The sequence below is a fragment of the Elaeis guineensis genome, chromosome 10 (genome assembly GCF_000442705.2).
Source record: "Elaeis guineensis isolate ETL-2024a chromosome 10, EG11, whole genome shotgun sequence".
Lineage (NCBI taxonomy): Eukaryota > Viridiplantae > Streptophyta > Magnoliopsida > Arecales > Arecaceae > Elaeis > Elaeis guineensis.
In genome coordinates this window covers 65,952,937-65,976,465 of record NC_026002.2, presented here as the reverse complement: position 1 = coordinate 65,976,465, position 23,529 = coordinate 65,952,937, and the positions used below count along the sequence as shown (strand labels likewise).

The 23,529-nt window shown below is 38.6% G+C and overlaps 1 protein-coding gene across 1 annotated transcript; it reads right to left on the bottom strand.

Annotated features, from left to right (window-relative positions):
• Nucleotides 1-6,450: 6,450 nt before the first annotated feature.
• On the bottom strand, nt 6,451-23,297 carry LOC105034805 (PHD finger protein ALFIN-LIKE 1). The gene is made up of 5 exons (XM_010910098.4): nt 23,065-23,297; nt 22,907-22,939; nt 22,578-22,800; nt 7,017-7,143; nt 6,451-6,943 (listed from the first exon to the last, which is right to left on the bottom strand). The coding sequence occupies exons 1-5, from the start codon at nt 23,162-23,164 to the stop codon at nt 6,692-6,694; spliced, it is 735 nt and encodes a 244-aa protein (XP_010908400.1). The 5' UTR covers nt 23,165-23,297; the 3' UTR covers nt 6,451-6,691.
• Nucleotides 23,298-23,529: the final 232 nt, after the last annotated feature.

Here is a 23,529-nt window from a genome sequence, read left to right as displayed (position 1 = left end):
ATGGTGCACTCGAGGATAAAATCTGCCAGCACTTGGACCTTGATGGAAGGTCGCAGATGGTATTGCATGTCCAACTCAGTCAATTCCAAAGACCACTTTGTAATTCATCCTGAGGTATCCGATCAGTGGAGAATGGTTTTAATTGGCTGATCAGTAAGCAACACCACCATATGAGCCTGAAAATAAGGCCAAAACTTCCTCACCATGACGACCAGTGCAAAAATCAACTTCTCAAGTTTAGAATATCTGATCTCTGCATCATGGAGAACCTTGTTGGTGTAGTATACAAACTTTTGAACTCATCCTTCTTTCCAAACCAAGACTAAGCCAACTGCAATAGGGGAGACGACGATATAGAGAAACAACTCCTCGCCAGGCTGAGGCTTCAAGAGCAATGATGGGGAGCTGAGGTACTAATTCAATTCCTCAAATATCTTCTGATACTCAGTGGTCCATTGGAAGTCTCTTGGCTGTCTGAGGGTTTTAAAGAAAGAGAGACACCTTTCGACCGATCTAGAAATAAAACGGTTGAGCGAGATGATCTTACCAGTGAGATGCTGCACTTTCCCAATAGTCTTCGATGGTGCCATCTCAAGGACCGTCTTGATCTTCTCAGGATTCACCTCGATGCCTCTCCGAGAGATCATGAACCCAAAAAATTTATCGACGGTGACTCCGAAAGCATATTTCATCAAATTCAGCTTCATCCAAAACCAACGAAGAGTACCAAAAGTCTTCTGGAGGTCAGCAATATAATTCAGGGTAGCTTGGCTCTTGATAAGCATATCATTAACATATGCCTCCATATTGCAGCTGAGCTGATCTTTGAAGATTTTGTCCACCAACTACTAATAAGTGACCTCTGCATTTTTCAAGATGAAGGGCATCATCCTATAACAATAAAGTCCATGATCAGTGACAAAGGCTGTTTTCTCCTCATCTTCAGACACCATTCAAATTTGATTATAATCGACAAATGCATCCATGAAGTTGAGGAGCTCGTGCACGGAGGTGGCATCCACCAATTGATCGATTTGAGGCAAAAGATAGCTATCCTTGGGATAAATTTTGTTGAGGTCAATAAAATCGATGCACATGCACCATTTTTTATTTGCCTTTTTGACCAGCACAATATTGGCTAGCTAGTCTGAGTACATGACTTTCCTGATAAAATCGGCTTTGAGCAGCTTGTCCACCTTGTCAACTATAGCCTTTTGGTGCTTCGAGGTAAAACTCCACTTCTTTTGCTTCACCGGATGATAGATTGGATCCACCCTCAAATGATGGGAAATCACCTCTGGATCAATGCCAAGCATATCTACAGCTGACTAAGTGAAGAGATCCACATTCTTCTATAAAAGAGTGGTTAGCCAGCTTTTGGTTACCTCATCCAAGCATGAGCCAATCTTCACAGTCCAGCTTGGGTTCTCCTTCTCCAGTGGGACATCTAGGAGGTCCTCGGTCGATTGGAGACGCCCTTCAATTAAGTCATCACAGGCGTCTAGCCCTATCAGGAGCTCAGGTTGGATCTCCGCCTGGATTGGTTGGCCCTCCACACAGAGCTTAGCAGCAAAGCATTCTCAGGCCATGGCCTGATTGCCTTGGATATGCCCTACTCCATTCCTAGTTGAAAACCTCACCATCAGATAGTAGCTAGATATAATAGCCTTTAGAGTCCACAAGCTCGGATAGTCGAAGATTGCATTGTAAACTGAAGAAAGCTTAACCACCAAGAAGTTAACTTGAATTGTCATTTGCCAAGGTTAAGTGCCCACGGTGAGAGGCAACTAGATCATTCCCTCTGGGATCACCGAGCTCTCAAAAAAATTCTGGATCCGGGTGTCGAATCTACTCAACTAGTCAGGTGTGAACCCTATCTAGGTGAAGACAGTAAAGTACAAGATATCTACCGAGCTTTCATTATCAATAAAAATATGGTGTATATTAAAATCAGTGATATTTGCTATTACAACCACTGCATCATTGTGCGGTGCCAGAAGACCCTTTGCATCACACTCGATGGAGATGATAGGCTCCTCCTGCTCATCTTCAAGCCTCAACCTCTTCACCTTTGGAGACTTCGCCAACCCAGATGACCCTCCAGTGATCATGTGGATCTCTCCACATATGGGTCACTCTTCTTCCACCGTCTGTCCCCCCACCTGCCATCCCTCCTGTTGCACCGATGCTGGCTGTGGCTAAGGTAGAGGGAACGGTTGTTGAGGTAAAAGAGATGGCTGCTGAACTCTCAGGGATTGATATTAAGGAGCTGCCCTCCAAATAAAGTGATTTAGCCTCTTCTATCTGATGAACCTCTTAATCTCATTGTGGAGCTGATTGCAATCTTTAGTATTGTGGCCATGGTCACGATGGTAAAAATAATACTTATTGGGGTCGCGGTAGTACTCTGACTTCGTCCGCATCTATGGAGACTCAGGAAGCTCAAGCCGTATCTGCATCAACACCTCACTTCATGGAACAGTCAGAGGTGTGTAGTTATTGTAACGCCTAGGAGGTGAGGGCTGTCTATCCCTCTTTGGAGGACTTCAGAACCGACGATTTTGGCTCCCACTCTTCCACCTTTGGAATGGGGATCGAGAGCACTGATAGGCTCTCTCTTCTCGCTTTGGAGAGCACTCCTTATTCGATCCTACCACAACAGAACTGACAGGGGGATCATCAACAAAGACTTCCTCCATGCGTGTATACTTCTCCGCATGGACGAGCATATCCGAGAAATTTTGAAGATAAATTTTGGTCAATGACTTTTTCAAGTTGTTCTTCAATAGGCTGCCCATCATCGTAGCCATCACAGTCAACTGGTCCAGGTCACGGACCTCCAAGGTTGCCGTATTGAATCTATTCATAAAAGCGTGGATCGACTCACCCTCCTTTTGCTTGATGGTGTGGAGATAGTTAGACTGCTTTTGCTGTCACTAGCTACTAATAAAATAATCGATGAAAGATCAACATAAGTCTTCAAAAGAATGGATGGAGGTCAGCTTCAAGCTTGAATACCACCACCGAGCGGCTCCCTTAAGGGGTCGGAGGGAACGTCTGACAGAGGATTGCATCCAATGCTTCCTGGAGGAGCATTGCTTCTTTAAAGGTCTTTAGATGATCGACGGGATCAATGGTCCCATCATAGACCTCCAGCTAAGATAATTTGAAGTGCAAGGGAAGCGGCTCCTGCACGATCCTCGGAATGAAGGGTGGCTTGCTGTTGAACCCCTCATAAGGCAGTGCCAAGAAATTATTGTTGTTGAAAGCATTTTCTATCTTCTTGTCTAATTGTTGGCCGAGCACCTGGAACCGCCTTTCGATGTCAAGATCTCGGATGGTGCAAGCCTCGGAGCGCAAAGGAGAATGGCGATCAGGGGTTGAATCATACCCTGATCGTGAATTTGGAGATCGTTGCTTAGCCGGCTGGGCCCTAGGGTGGATCTGATGAGTTGGCTTCCTCTCCGAACTTCAAGGAGATGCCTGCAGCTCCGACTGAAGTGGCAGATGTAGGGTCGAGTTCAAAACAGGATTCTGTAGGGGTGCCACTATGGGAACTGCAGGCTGCACTGCTCGAGAACGTGCAGAGGCAATCTAAGCAGGCTATGATGCCGTCTGAAGAGGTGCAAGAAAATTTTATACCGCCTAGATTGCGGTCGTCAGATTCTGGACTTGCTGAAAAAGCTGGCTAAATTGATCAGCCGTGATCGGTGCTGGCTGGGCTGGTGGCGGAACCTCCAACGTCGTTGGCTGCACTTGGTTATTAGCCTGACCTACCGTTTGACAGGAGGCGACGGTGTTGGAGAGTTGGAAAGATGTTCGTCTTGGAGCCATGATGCTAATGAGGCCCTTCCACTATCTGTTGCTACTCGAAATCAGTCAAGGTCAGTAAGACGGCAATTGAGCCCCACGTAGGGTTGCTGGTGCTGGAGTAACCTGCAAACAAGTCCAAACCAGAAGTTATGGCTCCGGTGAGGACCCTCCGATACTCAAGTCAGACTCAAAAAATAATGAAACAGCAACGAGCTCTCTGAGAGGGATTAATTGGCTTACCTGATCCTCGGAGCTCCAGTGGTTTTATAGAAGGCTGTCGAATAGCTGGTTGCACAACTGTGAGATCGTGCAATCTTGAAATTGCAAGACTGTTGGACATGCCATTGTAGGTAAGATAATTTAGCCTTCAATCACTCCCGCAAGATTAGGAGAGTCAGTTACGCCTGAGTTGATCTACTCAGGGTAGACAGCTATCGCACACATCGAAGAAATAAGTCGACTGAGATAATAGGGGTGGCTTGTATGCTAAACGGATCGTGCGGGCACCTCAGCTCTGCATAATGGTTGGTGGCTGTGGTGGTTTGGCGGCTCGGCGACTTGAAGTAGCCTGTGACACCATGCCGATCCGAGCACTCATGGTAACCGCCAATCCGAGGTACTTACGATAACCATTGTAACAAAGATATTTTTATTTTCCTCTAGAATCAGAATAGAAATATGACTCCTCCAACTAAACAACTGGAATTCAAGTCACTAATTCCTATTTCCACTCTAGAATCTAACTTCCTCCAATCATATATGCCTACAATGTAATGCCAATAAGGATTTGAATCTAGCATGTCATGTACCATAAAAGATAACTGCCACGGAGCCAAGCTAAGTATTTGGGTTTCTTACTCTTGATGCTATAAATTGGTGTCTCCCATGGCATTAACCTTCTTCAACTTTTTCTTCTTGTAGTCCGAAAATGATTTTAATAGCAGATGAGTACATGAAAGGTGTAAATATTAAAAAGACAGCATCCCTATCAATGTTTGCTGTTTTCGTTTCTCAAAGTATATTAGCACCTCAAAGATCTTTAGAGGACTTGTTTGGATAATCCTATATAATCCAACGGGATAATAAGTCTACAAGTCGAACCAGGCCTACATTTATAGAATTCATAGGAATAGATCTGGAGTGCATCGGTTCGAATCCGCAGGCTCAGCAGGCCTTTGAGGTCTTTTTCCTTTCCACCTCTCTCTACAAGAATGGACTAGAAAAGGTCCAGTTAACATGGGCTGGACCAGACCTAATATTCTATAATACTAAGATGTTTTTTCTCCGAATGGAAACATGGGCTGCACCAAACCTTATTTCTATAATACTAAACATCATATTTCCAATCTGGAGGATCTAACGGGATTATCTAAACAAGCCCTAAGAACAACCAAAATTAACGATGGTTTGTAACTTCAGCATGAATAGAACAAAAGAACCTGCAAGTCTTGTTCAGCAATAAAATTTCTTAATTGTGCTAGCTCGGGTGTTTTGTTGTTACATGGAAACGAATCATGTGCAACACACCTAGCTTTCCGTATGGAGCTGAAATTCCAGCAATGGCACATTTAAAAGGATGATCCGAAATTACTCCAGTCCAGAAAAAGTCTGAAACCACTTTAACGATGTGGATTCTCCTTCAGCAAACTTGCACCGAACCAAATTAGCCAATAGATAAGAGGGAAGAGATTAAGACAGAAATCGAAAACATAGATATTGAATGAATCTACAATGACAGAACAGTCGGAAACAAATTCACTTGGTAATCCAACTCTGCCATTCAATAATCAACTATTTTTTAAACAAATCATATGTAAAACACTTTTCTGTCTTATCCAACCCTAAAATAGATATGCTCGATATAAAGAGTATGTACAGCGGACATCAAAATTCAAGGAAAATCTCAAACTCAACAGTTCTCTTTCAAGTAGCATGTGTGTTCTTAATTGTCTGAATTATAGAAAGGTAGAAAAATCAGCATGATACTACAACATAAAATTAAAACTGCAAGTCATTTTTAAGCTACATCTCAGCTGGGACAATTATAACATGCATTTTGTCATGCTAAGAACATATTATCTAAGGCATTTGCCAAGCAAGATACACCAACCCAATCCCACTGGAAGCTTTTTTACAGCAAATCCAATTACTAAAACATTGAATTTCGACAACAATCATAGACTATCCTAGCAAAATCGACCTGCCTATAACATCCAAGTTTAAGCGTGTAAAAGATGCATAAACCTGGTGATCACAAATTGCATCAAATTTAAGTGGAGATCCACATGCACATGCAGACATATGAAAACAGATGCCAGTTTCTATTTTAACTTTCCCGTGACACCCCTTTTCTTTAGCTTTTGTTTTTCCTTTACCGGGCCTGTGGGTTGGTACCTATCAGGTATCTCTAGCTTTGCTCGCTACTTCAAGCAAAATGGCTGCTTATGTTATTCTTAGCTACATCTCCTTTGTCCTTTCACACCACATCCTGCGAGAGAAGATCCAGGACTCTACTGCATGTATTCTAGTCCACAAGATCAAAGAAGCAAGCCATGAAATGCTTTGGCATTGTATTCAACCACCAGGCATCTTTGAGGCAAAAATGCCTGTTACATCCATCATGTTTATGGACACATATCCACATAATGTGACATTCATTAAGAAAACAGGACCGTTAAAGTATACTCCACGACAGAATTTATATACAAAAACAGTATTTAACCATGCATTTTATTCTGTAGTCCAAAGACGAGCACCCTGAAATTGAAAGAGAGTATCATTTTTCTAGAATGGTACTGTGTTGCTACAGCTTATGCCAGGATGCAGTATAACCACAATAATGGCAACCAACATTTGTATAGAAGGACACGATAATGTGTTACTGCCTTCCTCTCTTGGAACTGCAACTGGGGCATTTGTATTGCTTTATGTTCTCCGCTTTAGCGGGTGTTATCTTCACACACTTCCCATGGAACCACCTTTCACACACATCACATGCAATCCAGAACTCATTTGAACTGTAGTTGCTACCACAAATTCCACACAGGGTTTCACTGTGTTCATCATCCTCTTCACTATATTCCTCATCAACTGTTTTTGAATTGTTTTTCAAGTGCCCATCACTTGATCGCTGAACAGAAAAAGGAATTTGATCACCATAAAGCAAATAAAAGCAATAAATAGTAATTTTAAAAATACATTACCTTTGTTGAGAGTCTGGATTTACTACCACTATCCATACCAGATTTGTCTTTTGCTGGTTTCCTATCACCATCAGTCACCACTTCAAATACAGTGGGCAGCTCATTTATCATGCTGAATAAACGTTTTCTGTCAGTTTTGAAGAACAACAGAATCAACCCCCATGGTTCTTGCAGTCATGTGCATTAAACTGCAGCATAGTTCAGATAGGCTACCAGAAACTTAATAATAGCAATTACAAAAACAATCAAAATATAATGCTCAGGTTACAACTATATATGTTAAACAAAAACCTAAACTAACTTGGTAATCAACCAGCAACAGTTGGGGCAATTTTGACATCTGAACATCTATAAGCACAAAAGGTCAATCCAACATGCTTCATTAACTAACAAATATTTTGCAACATTGTACAGCTGCCCAACACTTCTAATCTCTTTGCACTCGCTATAAATATATTACTCATTACACATGACAGAAGCTAAAATACTTGAAAGGTCTGATAATGAAAGTATTCATTGCAGTTGACTATTGCAGATTGCTTTCAATAAAAACTTGGGACCAAGCTGATCAGGCTCTGTTTCATCAACCGCACACGCAACAGCCACATAAATTGTTGTAGAAAATAAACTAGTGACCAGACACACACATTTTATTTAAGAATAACCTATTTATATGTGAAACTGATATTAGTTAATCTTCAGAAAAGGTCAACTATATGATATACAAGCTACAGCTTGATGCAAGGTTTCAGATCCCAGTAGGACATCCTGCAAAACACCAAGATGGGGTACCATCCCATGCGTCGAGACAGGACCGTCCCACCAACATTCTACCATCCTGATCAGGACATCCCTTATCCTAAATGTCAAGACAAAGAGGAATGGTGGTGCGTCCTATTCCATGGGAAAATCAAAACAGCCCCGTCCCACAGAATTTAAAATCTTGGCTTTATGTTTAGTACCAATCCCTATGAATTAGAGTCAACCCCACCAAATGATGATTTTCTTAAGTTGATTCCTTCTTCCATATAGGTCACATATGGATAATCTGGATTTGAATCTGACCTTTTTTGAAAACAACAAAAGAAGCAGCATAAGCTTAGACCTAGAAATATTAATGAACCTGCTATTATATATTTAAATTCAGGTCCACTTGAAAAATACTTTTCTTATGCAACTAAATCTTAAGAATCAAGATTAGACATGAAAAAAACTATTAACAAAGATGCAGGCCATGTCATCAAGGCTGGCAGTCAGAAAAGAAATAAACAAAGTGACACAGTAACCAGGCAGTCAAGTGATAGATACTGCAACAGGAAAACTTCTGATCCAAACATACGTTGTCCCAGTAAGATAGATAATAATGCCTTATTCAGGCGCAATGTAGAGAACATTCAACAAATTTAGATTTATAAAATATGGTCATTGGGCCCTTTATCTAGAAATTGATGATCATTGAGTATTGCTCATCTCAGCCTTATCTTTTTTTATCATGAAAAATGCTATACTAGCATGGTTTCAGACGAATGATCCTGAAAAATCTGGGTTAGTGCCTGTCTAGGGGATTGCCTGGGTGTCAAGTATCCCTTTATAAACAAAAGCTTTCAGGCACTTAACTCTGAATCTTCAGGGTTCTACCTGAGGATCCATATTAGTTTTAATACTCTTCTGTTGGTCTAAAATGTTGTTGGCTATTCACAGTGGCTTGCTGAAACTTCAGGATGGTTGATACTTAGTTCCCAGGAAAATGTTCATAGCCATATCCAACTATTCATCTTGGTCACGTTTCATGTTGCGTAGCCAGCATGATAGGTTCAAGGAAGTTCGGCATCAGGACAGCTGGTTATAAAATTGCCCATCCTCTTCTAGAGCTTTCTAAATTTAAATTTGTGCTATATAGCTCATTGCATCATGATGGGACAAGGTTGATTTGTATTGTGTCATACACAAATAATACATTCTTCAGCAAAGAGTTCTCCCACTGGTGGAAGATTATATAAGTTTAACTAGATTGAGTGCATGGGGAATTGCCAGACTCCTTAACTAAGGTGGACTCAGAAGTGCAAATGAAATCAGCACTATATGTGCATAACAGTGTCCAAAGAATATTATGATATAACAACTACTGTGTATCTGTAATGTATTCAACACTAAATTAATGGGGTAGAGTTTACATGATATCAAAAATTCAAAATCTGAATTATTAAAGGGGAGGAACAAGGCATACTTACAGCAACCGTCTTCCAAAATAAAACGTGAACAGGGCTGCTTAATTATCATTAAATCACTGAAATAATTGAGCATGTTACATCCAAAGATATCCTCTCGAAAGCATGCTTGGGATCACATTTCAGAGGAGAATATAATTCTTCCATATAAATGCAGTTTTACATGCAAAATGCACAACATAGTTAAATAATGTAGTAGCAGTGGGACAAAGAAAGTAGATATGGCCTGCAATCTGATTTTTTGGACAAGGCAAGTTTGCCATAGATCCTGATGGTAAAGTACAAGATATCAGTTATTTTGTGAGAATATCTAAATGCATTCATGATCACAACCATGTATGATACGTACCTACAACTTTAGCTGGACGTAGACAACTATGCGGACACTAAACTTATTTGACACAGTGCACTTGATGTTTTAGTTCATCAGTAACTTAGTAGAATTTTGACCGGAAAGCTGTGAATTGTCCGTGTTGTTTCATTTTCTTCTGAAAATTCTGTGATTCCTTTTCTACCTCCAAGTATGTGGATGCTAAACTTATTTGAAAATTGAAACATAGCACTCAATGTTTTATTTCATCAATAATTTAGTAGAATTTTAACTGGAAATCAGTGGATTGTTCTTTCGTTTTATTTTCCTCTTCAAAGTTCAGTATTTTCTCTTCCGCAAGTTCTAAAAATGTTACAGTTTTTAGTGGTGATCCCGAATAACAAAATTAGAAAACCTGTTCAACAACCAAAAATCATACTCAAGTTTTACTCATGTTTTTGGAGTCCCGTTCAGCCTTCTACAAAAAAACAAGAAAAAGAAAATTAGCTTGAAAACTCAACAAAAGCATGAAAAAGATGCAGCTAGCCAGCTAACTGCTGACATCACTAGAATGTCTAATCCATCATGTCTTTCAATGTTGATATGCTTCTAAATGAAGTCCTACCAATTGTACTTCACCAAAAAGCAACTTAGCAGTTAGCACTATGATGGTAAGGCTACGTTATGACACAAATAGGGGTAGAGATATCTGATCAAAACCAATTGCGAGCAGGTTTTCAAAGTCAGCCAAAGCTTCATCCATTCTACTATAAAAAGCAAAACTTTGGAGCAGTGGGTGAAGATCCACCTGAGGATTTGTCTGTCTCTACACCACGTGCATCAAATATGGCATGTTCTAGTCAAATGTGGAAACAAACTGGAACCCACTATTGTGTTGTGGAGTTCATGAACCAAATGTCACATTCTAGTTTCAAATTCCTGATGTCTTCACAAGTCTCCTTTTGTCCCAACCTATCAGGTATTGCCACCATGCTTCTCTCAAGAACAACTACAATCCATCATGTTAAATTATTGCATAGTTGTGATCATCTTTAAAAATCAAACAACTATTTAATTAAAACAAGAAAACTACTATTAATCATATCAAAACATGGCGTATTACTATGTCCACATACTTCTTAGTTGCTCTAGCTTCCTACTTCTATTACTCTATAGCACAAAGAAATTTATATAAATCAGATAAATAAATAAGTATATAAAATAATAAATTTTGCCTCCACACAACCACTCTTGACATTGCAAGGGCCCTACAACTTCATAACTTCTGATAGTTGCTTAAAATTCAGACTTTTCAAACCAGCTTCCATACCAAGATTCTAAAGTAATCAATCAACTAATTCATCTTAGCCTTGAGATTACCAAATGTTACTGTTATACAATGCAAAGATTCCTCTACTTATCTCTGACAACTGAGATATTGCCCCAGTATCTGACATGATTTTCTGCATCTAAGAGACCATCAACTCATCGGTATTGTTTTAAACTCTGCATCTGTTACATAAGCATTTTCTTAAGCCTATTACATAAATCCAAAAAGGAAATTCACCTTTTTCCTCTCATTTTCTTCTTCCTTCTTTCCTTACTGCCATTTTCCTCATTTCCATGCATTTCTGATGCAGGAGCATAATTTTATTTTTATTAGTTTAACTGTTTTTTCTTTTTATTTTTTTTTTAGTCTTTCCTTATGTTATTTAGATTAATAAGTGGTCATGTGATGGTCGTATGACTTTTAATGAGTTTGGATGGCTAAAATTAAAAGTTGCTTATGTTTGATCAAGGGTTAAGATCTGCTTATGTCGGAAACCCTAGTATAAATAGGTCTTTTAGTCTCTTTGTCATTAGTTATTTTTCTTCTCAATAAATATTATTGGTTTCTCTAAACCCTAGACAATCAAGTTTCTGTTCCAGCTTCAATCTTTCTCAATTCTAGCCTTGTTTTGGTTCTTGTTTGCTATCTTTTTGCCCTCCGATTATGCCAAGTGGTATCAGAGCAAAAAAAAGTCCTAACTTTCAATTAGGATTTTCATTCGGATGCAATGGTTGGACGTGGAAGAGGCAATCAAGCCCAACAAACAGAGTTGACTCAGATGCGATGTATGATTGAGGATTTGTCGCGGGCTGTTCAAGCCTTGCAGCAGCAAAAACATATGGAAGCCCGTATGGAGATTCCGGAAGGCGACCACGATCCCTTGGACATGCCAGAAGGTGGGCTCGAGGATAATAGTGATGATGGATTTGATGAAAATCCCTTTCCTAATGCCGGACCAGTGAATAATGCAGTAAGAGATGGATTGGAAGAGCGATTGCTTTATGCCCTAGATTTGAATGGTGGTGGAATAAAGATAGAGGTTGCTGATTTTCATGAAAAGATGCATGCGGAAGATTATTTAGATTGAAAAGCTACCGTGGAGAATTATTTTGAGTGGAAACCGATGGCGGATCAGAGGAAGGTGCTGTTTGTCAAGCTTAAATTGAAAGGCATAGCGCTTCAATGGTGGAAGAGAGTTGAGGAGCAACGTGCACCACAAGGCAAGCCAAGAATCAGTACTTGGGAGCACATAAAGGTAAGTTGCGAAAGCAATTTTTGCCTGTAGATTATGCCATGGAGTTATATGAGAAATTTCACTCACTAAAGCAAAATTCTATGTCAATAGAGGAGTATACATTGGAGTTTAACAACCTTTCTATTAGGATTGACTTAAGCGAGACTAATGAACAGATGATTTCTCCCTATTTAGCGGGTTTGAATCAATCTATTAGAGACGAGATGGGGGTAGTTCATTTATTCAATCTTGAAGATGCTCATCAATATGCTTTAATGGCTGAAAAGCAAGTTGCACATTATGGGACAAGAAGACTAACCTATAGCAAGTTGGCTAGTGGATTTAATGCTGTCCAGAACAATCAGAACGTTCAAACAACTAGTAAAAGCAATCTGGGGGCTGCCATTAGTTACAGATCAAGTTGGAATGCTGAAAGGAGTAATAACGGGAAGAGTTTAATGCCTTATAAAAAAATAATGGCTCTAGTAGCAATTTTTCTAAGATTGGCAGCAGTTCACAAATTCAGTGTCTTACTTGTGGCGAATGTGGACATAGGTCTTATGCTTGTCCACAAAGAAGGGTACACTTAGCTGAGGCCAAAGCGGAAGGAGATGCAGAAGGAGAACCTATTTATGATGATGATAATGTCACGGATGATGAAGTTGATGTGTATCTTGTTCGAGGGGAGTCTTTGGTGGTTCAACAGGTGATGACTATGACAACCAAAGATGAGGAGGAAGATTAGATTGGAAGCGACATAGCATATTCAGAACACGTGTCCTTTGTGGAGGTAAGGTTTGTGATCTAATTATTGACAGTGGAAGCATAGAGAATGTTATTTCCAAAGAAACTGTTGAAAGATTGAAGTTACATACAGAGAAGCATCCTAATCCATCTAAAATTAGGTGGCTTAAGAAGGGCAATGAAATACCAGTGACATCACAATATTTGATGAAATTTAGTTTTGGTAATGATTCAAATGATAAGGCCTTGTGCGATGTTGTACCTATGGATGCTAGTCACATTCTTTTAGGTTGACATTGACTGTATGATCATGACATGGATCACCTTACCAAACCAAATACTTATTCTTTTCTAAGAAAAAATAAAAAGTTCACATTGCATCCTCTCAAGGAAGATGGTATTGTAGCAGCAACTAGTTCTTTAAAGTGCAGCAAAATTAGTGGTTTGTTGTCTGTGGAAAAGTTTGAAGCGGAAAATAGAGAACTTGCAACTGTGTATGCATTGATTGGCAAGATAACAAGTAATGACCAGCCCATAGAATTAAGTCAAATTCCTCTTAAAGTACAATAAATTTTGGAGGATTTTGCAGAGAGTCAACAGTGATGCCCTACGGGGTTTACTGCCAATGAGGAGCATTCAACATGCCATTGATTTGATTTCTGGAGCATCTTTACCAAACCAACATATAGAATGCCACCTATGCAGCATGCTAAGATGCAAAAACAGATGGAAGAGTTGTTGACTAAGGGATTGGTGTGAGAGAGCAAAAGTCCTTGTGCTTGTCCAGCTTGCTCAAAGAAGCATGGTTCTTGGAGGATGTGTGGATGGTCGTGCTATAAATAAAATCACTATCAAGTACAGATTTTTCATTCTACATTTGGAGGATATGCTTGATCAACTGGCCGGTTCTAAAGTGTTCTCTAAAATCCACTTGACGAGCGGATATCATCAAATCAGACTGAGAAGTGGTAATAAATGGAAGACGACATTCAAAACACCTGATAGGCTTTATGGGTGGCTTGTGATGCCATTTGGACTTTCAAATGCGCCAAGCACCTTTATGCGAGTTATGACTGAGGTAAAAATCATTTGTTGTTGTTTATTCGACGATATTTTGATTTACAGCCAAAGTGAAGATGAACACTTGAAGCACTTGCATCAAGTTCTCAAAGTTTTCTCTAAGGAGCAACTTTATGTTAATTTGAAGAACTGAACATTCTTACACCGAGAGGTTGTCTTTCTTGACTTTATTGTTTTTGAAGATGGCTTAAAGCCAGATCCTGAGAAGGCGCATGCAATTAAAGAGCAGCCAACACCTCAATCTATCAAGGATGTTGGAAGCTTTCATGGGCTAACTTCTTTCTATCGGAGGTTTATTCGAAATTTCAGCTCTATTATGAGTCCTATCACAAAATGCTTGAAGAAGGACAATTTGGAGTGACCAAATTCCGCTGAAAAGGCTTTTCAACATATTAAAACTATTATGATCGAAGCTCCAGTACTTGATTTTGAGAAGCTATTTGTCGTGGAGTGTGATGCATCTCATAAGGGGATTGGGGCTGTTCTCAGTCAAGATAGGCAGCCAATAGAATTTTTCAGTGAGAAATTGTCTGATGCTAAACGGTGATATTCAACCTATGGCTTGGAATTCTATGCTTTGGTGCGAGCTATTCAACATTGGCAACATTATTTAGCTTATCGTGACTTTGTGGTTTATTCTGATCATCAACTTTTGCGATATTTAAATTCCAAGAAGAAGCTTACTGACAAGCATGCAAAGTGGAGTTCTTTTTTGGATGAATTTAATTTTTTGTTAAAATACAAGTTGGGAGAATCTAATGTAATAGCATATGCATTAAGCAGATCTTTACTATTAACTATGATGAAAACTCAAGTTACAGGCTATGAAGAGCTCAAAAATCAGTATCAGATTGATCCATATTTCAACCATATCCTAACTGAGCTGCAGGAGAAAACAAACACAGAAACTTTACCTTAGGACCCGTTTGGTTGATAGGAAGTGGAGGGGGGAAGAGACAGCTTCTGGGAAATGGAGAGGTCTCTTGTTTGGTTGAAATTTTAAGAGAGAGAAAGTGAAAAAAGCTCTTCCCATAGGAAGTCACTTCCCACATTTCATGAAAAGTGAAAATCCATGAAGGTAGATTTTGGCACTTTCCATGGGATGAAAAGTGATAGTATTTTTTTTCCAAAATATCCTTTTAAGATCCATGGCTAAGATTTTGCAAAATACCAATGGATGGTTAAGATAAAATACTGAATAGTGATATAATATTATATTAATATTATCCTAATATTTATATAAATATATATTAATATTAATATTATAATATTTATTATATTTTAATATTATTTTAATATTTATACTAATATAATATTTTTATTAATATTAATATATTAATATTTATATTAATATAGTATATATTTAATATTATATTTATATCTATATTAATAAATTTATTATATTAAAATATTAATATTATATTAATATAATATTAATATATATTGGTATTATATTAACCCAATAAATTATTATGGTCTAATGTAATATTATAATATATTAATATTATACTTATATTAATATAAATATAAAATTAATATTTATATAAACTTTAAGAGAAAAAGATATAGTCTTATATTTACTAAAGATATAATAGGTATTTTATATAGTTTTTTCAGAAAAAAGGGTGCTCAACCAAACATAAGCTATTTTGCAATGAGTCACTTTTTCATGGTCAACCAAACATGCCAAAATCTTATTCCTGAAAAGAAAAGTTCTTCCTACGAACCAAATGAATCCTTAGAGATTGCATGATGGTTACTTATTCAAAGATAATCAGTTATGTATTCCAGAAGGCTCTTTGCACGAACAAATTATTAGAGAGCTTCATGGTAATGGCTTGGAAGGACATTTCGGCCGAGATAAAACCATGGCGATGGTGGCTGAACGTAATTATTGGTCGAAAATGTACAAAGACATGAGCAAATTGATGGGAAGATATTCAGCTTATCAATTTGACAAGAAAAATTCACAAAATACAGGCTTATATACGACTTCACCAGTGTCGGAAGCACCTTGGGTTCATTTGAGCATGGATTTCGTCCTAATACTTTCAAAGACAACAAAAGGATATGATTCCATTCTTGTTGCCATGGACTGATTTTCTAAAATAGCTCATTTTATTCCCTATTCAAAGTCATCTAATGCAACACATTGCTGAGTTGTTCTTTCAAGAAGTTGTGAGGCTTCATGGAATTCCAACTTCGATTGTGTCAAACAGAGATATCAACTTCATGGGCCATTTTTGGAGGACTCTCTGGAGGAGATTTGGAACACAACTGAAGTATTCTAGCACTTGTCATCCTCAAACGGATGGTTAGATAAAAGTGGTAAATCGAAGCTTAGGTAATATGCTGCGATGTCTTGTTGGGAATAATGTGAAGACTTGGGATTTTGTGATTCCACAGGCTGAATTTGCCTACAACAACTCAGTGAACAGAAGTATAAAAAAAACTCCATTTGAAGTTGCCTATGGGTTGAATCCTCAACATGTGCTTGATCTAGTTCCACTTCCACAAGAAGCTAGAGTAAGCGATGATGATGAGGCTTTTGGAGAACATGTCCGAAGAGTTCATGAGGAGATTAGAGCAGCATTGAAAGCTAGCAATGATGCATATTCTTCCATTGCCAATCGATATTGTCGATTGAAGGAGTTCAAAGAGGGGGGTTTGGTACTTGTCCACTTGAGGCGAGAGAGGTTTCCCAAGGGCACTTATCACAAGCTTAAGTCGAGGAAGTTTGGGCCTTGCAAAGTGTTAAAGAAAATTTGCTCTAATGCTTATGTTGTAAAGCTACCACCTGAGCTACAAAACAGCTCTATTTTTAACGTTTCCGACTTATTTGCTTTTAAGGGGCTTGACAATGAGGTTGTTATTGAAGATCAAGTTAGTAGCTTGCCAAAAGTTCAAAGGGATATCATCGAAGATGTGTTAGATGTCAAAGATGTGAAATCCAGAAGAAGCAACCATTATCGAAGGTTTTTAGTCAAATGACTAGGCAAACCAGCAAGTGAAAGCACTTGGATTGCAGAGGATGAGCTAAAGAGGGTTGATCCAGAGATGTATGCTGAAATCATCAACATCTTCACATCCAAGCTTGATTCTTTTCCACCCAGGGAGAATGATGCAGGAGCATAATTTATTTTTATTAGCTTAAGTGTTTTTTCTTTTTTTTTTTTAGTCTTTCCTCATGTTATTTGGATTAATAAGTGGTCATGTGATTGTCGTGTGACTTTTAATGAGTTTGGACTGCTAAGATTAAAAGTTGCTTACGTTTGATCAAGGGTTAAGATCTGCTTATGTCTGAAACCCTAGTATAAATAGGTCTTTTAGTCTCTTTGTCATTAGTTATTTTTCTTCTCAATAAACATTATTGGTTTCTCTAACCCTAGACTATCAAATCTCTGTTCCAACTTCAATCTTTATCAATTCTAGCCTTGTTTTAGTTCTTTTTTGCTATCTTTTTGCCCTCCAATTACGTCAATTTCATTCTATACTTTTTTCACCAAACCCCTCCATCTCTGCCTCCAACCCTCACTAAAACTAAAGATGAAAACATTTCTGCACTTATCCAGTCACTTTCAAATTCCTTTCTCTTAATCATCAGCTACAAAAAATCCAATTTGCCTCATCACATATTTTTTCAAATACCCGCTCCAACCCCCACCATAATAAAGGGTAAAGAAGTGAAGATTTGCACATATTACGTTATGCATCATAATTTTATATAGTTGAGAAAATATTGCAATTGATAAACTCTTATTAAAAGCACTATTGTCAACAATAAATTGTGAAGTAATACTTTTAACATCTCAATTGAGATCCTAAGACCTTATTTTAAAGATTTTGTTAACATGATGACGTAACAATAACTGCATACTTTTCCAAGTTTGGTGCCTTATCAAGAATGAAATGAAAGCAGCAGTAACATGTCGTAGCAACACACATGACACATAATTGGTGAAAAATCTTTCAAATCCATAAACAGCACCTTCAAGAATGAATCAGGATTGCAATAACATTACGATAAAAAGAGAAAAAATTATTAAAAACCATAACACCATGGTTGGTTATAGAAGCCTTCATTGTGGGTGCTATCGATGGCTAAATCCCCTATCAAAACAAAATTCACCAAATTCTTTCTGCAACTCCCACCTAGGTTTCTTGCATCCTGTCCACTGGTAACAACTTGACACATATAAATGATCTCCAAAAAGAAGCATGCCCTGACAGATAAATTTATCCAATCCATCTCAATCAGCTCTTTAACACATGTCACAACGATATTGCAACTCCCACGTTATTGCAGAATCCAGAGAGGGGCAACCTCTCCAAGCATGAGATAAGAACATAACTTAAACTACAGAAGAAAGCAAAAGGAGAACTATGTTAGTTATCAGGCAAGCACTAAAGCATAACATAAAGGTCATATATTGAGCAAACTGTAAATAGTGCCCCATCCCCACCAGAAAAAAGGAAGAAAAAGCCCCATCCCCACCAGAAAAAAGGAAGAAAAAGTCAAAATGGCTATCCAAATCCTTGTAGTCCAGCACAAAACAGATACAATTGAAAGTCAAGTACATCCTCATCAAGCATGAACCATTCAAATATTTCCCACAACCTCTTCAAAGCAAATACTGAAAGACATTTCTTTTTGATGGAAAAGGGAAGCAATGAATTGCCACCCGGCTTTTATTCAGATAGGAATGTACAACGGCAAAGGTATACAAGAATATTGAAAGACATTTCTTACTTGTAACATCTGATCTCCAACCTACAAGCCAACTTTACACATTCCATGTCAAGTAAAATGAATGTTGGATCCTTGGAGAACCCGTTAGCAGGTGCACTGGACAAACACATTGTCCAGAGAACATGGAACAACCACGCTGCTTCATGTCATCCAAATTTGTTGTCTATATTGTTGCTTTCACTGCCATGATTTCAATATTTATAATCTAACACAAAAGGAACTGAACAAGCAAAAGCTTGGAACCTGCACATCTCAAGCACAATAAATACCATCTGTCATAATTAATAAAGGTCCCTAGTGACTGCTAAAGCCATATTAGGGAAGTCAATGGTCACCATCATAAAAAAAATATTTGACAATAATTCAAAAAACATTAAATGATCCGACTGACAGCCATAGACCACTGTTAGAAAATATCAGACAAACTGTAGGATCACCATAAACTGTCATTGAAATATCAGATGAACTTAAGGGTCATAATCGAAGGATCTCCATAGACCATCATTTTAGTGGAAAAGAACACCTCAAGGATCAAGCTTCACAAACAAAAAGAAAATACAGGGTGACCTAAAGGATCATCGCAGATCATTAACTAGTTTCTGAATTCAACTAGCAACAACTTCAACATGCATAACTTTCCCCAAGGCATACTTTAAGTACCACCATCTTGGTGTTATTTCCAAAGTAGTGATGACATTCACTTTGCATTATTATGTTTCCATATATTCTAGTCCATTCTGAAATTGCATTCCAGGAAATCCCTAAGAACAAGAAAATGAACATCTAAACTGACAGCCTTTTTGAATTGCCAACTCTAAATGCTAGTGTTTACAGCTTAACGATGGGATGATTTGATAAGACAAAATCTTCAGCCAATAAAACAAATAGATTATGCAGTTGATGTGGAACTTTCCAATCGCTCCTCAGTTCAGCAACCTGCAGGGTATAAATCCAAAAGGAAGCACTAGAAACACGCAACATCAGCTACGCGATTCTCTTGTGGGACATCTTCGTGTGATGCTCGCATTTTTCTATTAACAATTAGAAATTTACTGGTGCTAATGGTCTGCAAATTTTAAGCTTCAGTACTTACCACAATTTACAACCTTCCTAAACAAGCACATTACAACAAATGTTATTGGGTTCAAATTGACAGTTAATAGGCAGCCACCATGTATGGCTAACGATTAGCAACATGAGAACCTTCATGCCAACTATACAGAACTTAAAATGATTAGTCATGAAGAATACCATAATAGGATTGTCTTTATGATGTTGACTTTCATAATGCTCGAAAGACAATCCTTTGAGAATGTAATAATCAGCAAACAATAATCAAGAGTCATAATCCCCGAAACCTCATGTAACATAATTCTTGTAAACAATTGCTCAAACATATAATCGGGAATCAGGGGGAACACCACATCTCTACTATTCTTCCATCTATATCAATTATTTGGAGACATTCCTTCAAAGAATAGAATCCTTCGAAAATGTGATACTTGGAAATTTGGAATACCCTCAAGAAGCATAATCCTAGGGAAAAACCAATTGCAAATATCCATCTAATCTCCCATCACCATTACATGTCAACTATTTTCAGATGGTCCAATTTTTGACTAGACATACCTGGAAGAAGGTATTGTAGATGCAAATTTCTTTAAGAAACTAGCCCCTTTTTTGGGTGAGAGGTTGCAGATAAAACCCCCACATATCTGAGAACAACACCCTCCCTTATTCATATTTACATAATGACCAAGGAAAACCTATAACAATTCAAATAAAACACCTTCTCTATAGTTCCATTTCTATATTACACGGAATTTAGTTGCAGACTATGGTTTATGTAATTATGTGCAAAAGAGACATGGTAAAGCTAAGGTTAGAGCAGCAAGAGGGGAGGAAAGAGAGAGAGATATGACATGTGAGAGAGAGAGAGAGAGAGTAGGGGGAGGGGAGCTTAAGGACTGTGGAGTGAAGTGGGAAGTGGAACCTCTGGATCTATTGCTCTTCATGAAAGGAAACTAGACAGATGGCTTCAGATGAGCTTCTGTCAACATTGGCTCCTTCTTCCCTTTCTAATGAGCTTCATGTGCAGGTGTCACAACTCTCATAGAGCACTAAGGGGTCAACTAGGCTTTATTTGCTCAACAAATTTATACCACTTCATGTTCTGAAAAGTTTTTTTGCCCTTTGTCTCTTTTGCATCCAGTGCCCTAATCTGAAAACCTATCTTCCGCCAACAGCCTTAATCATGCTTTTATTGTCAGTTATTTCAAAAGACAAAATTGACTGCATTACATGTTTCTTTTCTCAGAAAACAGGAAATTGTGTTTATAAAAAAAGGAAAAAACATGAAACAAAACTCAACCAATATTTCCCCTTTAGAAACTCCATGAAGACCTTCACATGGTCATCAAGAACACAACAAAAATAATATCACCAACATCAAGTTTTGCCTATCAATTGGAGAGAGGCGTGCAGCACAACATCAAAGATAACTTCTACAAAGGAATAAACAAAGATTTTGCAACTAATTGCCAGCCAAATCTCAACCCTCAATAGATTTATATCGATCTACAAATCAATTAGTTGAGTACCTAGGCTTTCTCTTATTTCATATCATTCTTCTCACCTCCTAATTATTTGATCTCATTCTGATTATGCTAACACCTTTTAAGCTTCATTGTATATATTTTGTGAAAGACAAAGCTTAAATGCAAAGTACACAATCCTTTTTCTATCAAAAACATGTTTCATTTGCAAATATTTACATTGTTTCAACTTCCTTTTGATCTTCAATTTACTATCCTTGACCAATAAATTGTCTTGTATTTATATTGTGAAAGAACATAATATTATAATCATTGCAGTCTTTCAGCTGTGCATCTCATATGTCTCTAAGTGCGATCCTTTTCCTTTTTTTTCATAAGAACAATGCTAATAATTTCTCTACAGGCTATAATTTTACATCCTAGCATCCCCAAACATCTTTTTGGTCTCCCCTATCATCTGAATATCCTTTATGCTCTGAAAGATTTAATATTCCATAATATGCCATTATGGTTATTAATGCTGCGGACCTTTCTAATCTAATTACAATGCAAATTGACCTTCTTTAAAAGTCAACAGCTTTTCATATCCAAATATCTTCCAATAAGAAGAACCACCAATGTGGACATTTAAAAAAGCAAATTTTAATCACTACAAGAAAATTTAATACTTCATCAACAAAAAATTACGAAGGCCCTCCACACTCATCACATGAAATCCATATAATTACTAGAGGAACCTATACACTCTCCAAGAAAGCTATAGATTGTGAACATTTTTTAAAGAATGGATAGAGCATCATTTAGAAAAAATAAAGGATTTTGCAGCCTCTCCTTAGATAAAATCACAAGCTAATAGCTTTATTTGCAACCATCATCCAGCATGCGTTTTTCACTAAGGAAAGCAGACTCTACAAATTGATAACCTGGCTCAATGATGATATTCAGCAAGTCAAAATCAACAAAGAAGATTTAAATTTTGATTTACATTCTTCGACAAGAACTTAAGCTGATGGCAGAGGATTGTTCGTTTTCATATGCCCACTCAAATCAGACTACCCCAAATCCGGCAATCAGAGTCTCTAGCCTTGTTCTAGAGCCAGAGTCATGCATGGCTCTTCCTTCTTCCTCCGCAATCACATGCAATAAGGCATGTTCTACAAATATCCAAAGAAATCAAGAAAATCTAGATTTTTAAAAATCAGAAGAAAAACAAGAGCACGAAATCATTCAACTGATCTTGGAACCACGACCGCGAAAGTATCGAAACGTAAAGCCCACAGTAAAAAATAATAACGATGATGATGATGAAAAATAGAAGCCTCCAGCTTACCTCTCGTTGCCATTGAAGCGGGCTCCGAAGAAGAAGGCGATGGAGAGGAGCCACGAGTCGCTGTGCACCGCCACCAGCGAGAGCCAGTCCTTCCGGTTCATCCCGTCCCTCGCGAAGTTGATCCCGAGTGCCGGCTCCGGCAACTCCGGTGGCACCTCCTCCGCCGGCAGCGTCACCTCCCACATCCCGCTGGGATGCCCGTACAAGCACAAGTTCTCCTTCTCTGCGTCAAATCCAACCACACCCAAATCCCTCGATTCCAGGAACCAAATTCAACACCAAAACAACCCCAATATCACACTGCCATCGCAATCTTAGAAAAGACTCACCTGGATCGCACAGTGTATAGAACTCATCGACATCTGAGAAGAGAGGAAACCAAGGAATAATCGGAAAAGAATCAATAAATTAAAAAAAAAATAGTCCCAGAGATCGAGAGAAAGAAGGGATTAGAGGAGGAGGAGGAGGAGAAGGAGGGAGGGAGGACCGGTGGTGAGGGCGCGGATGACCGCAGTGCGACGGCCGCTGTAGTCTTTGTAGATCTCCTCGACGGTCCGGGGGGCCGACGAGACCTGGACCGTGTCCATGGGGGGCGAGCTCGATTCCGGCGACCGGACGGCCAGATCCGCTAGTCGGGTGGCCGATCCCGAGGCTTTTTAAAGAGGAGACGGAGAGAGGACGGACAGTTCGTCGAGAGCTGGGAGCGAGAGCGAGAGCGCAGTGCTGTGACCAGTATGTAGATATTATAGGTGGAACGGAACAGCGGAAAACTCCCCCATCACTTCCGAGACAAACCGGGACGCATACATTGGAAATTTAGGATTTCTAAACAAAGTTCCTTTTTTTTAGGGTGCACTCTGCTCTCTCTCTAGTCTCTATATGTTTTAGGGCGGGCGGAGTATACATTCTGCAAAGTGAAGGGTATGGTTATCGACTAATTTTTTATTTCTTG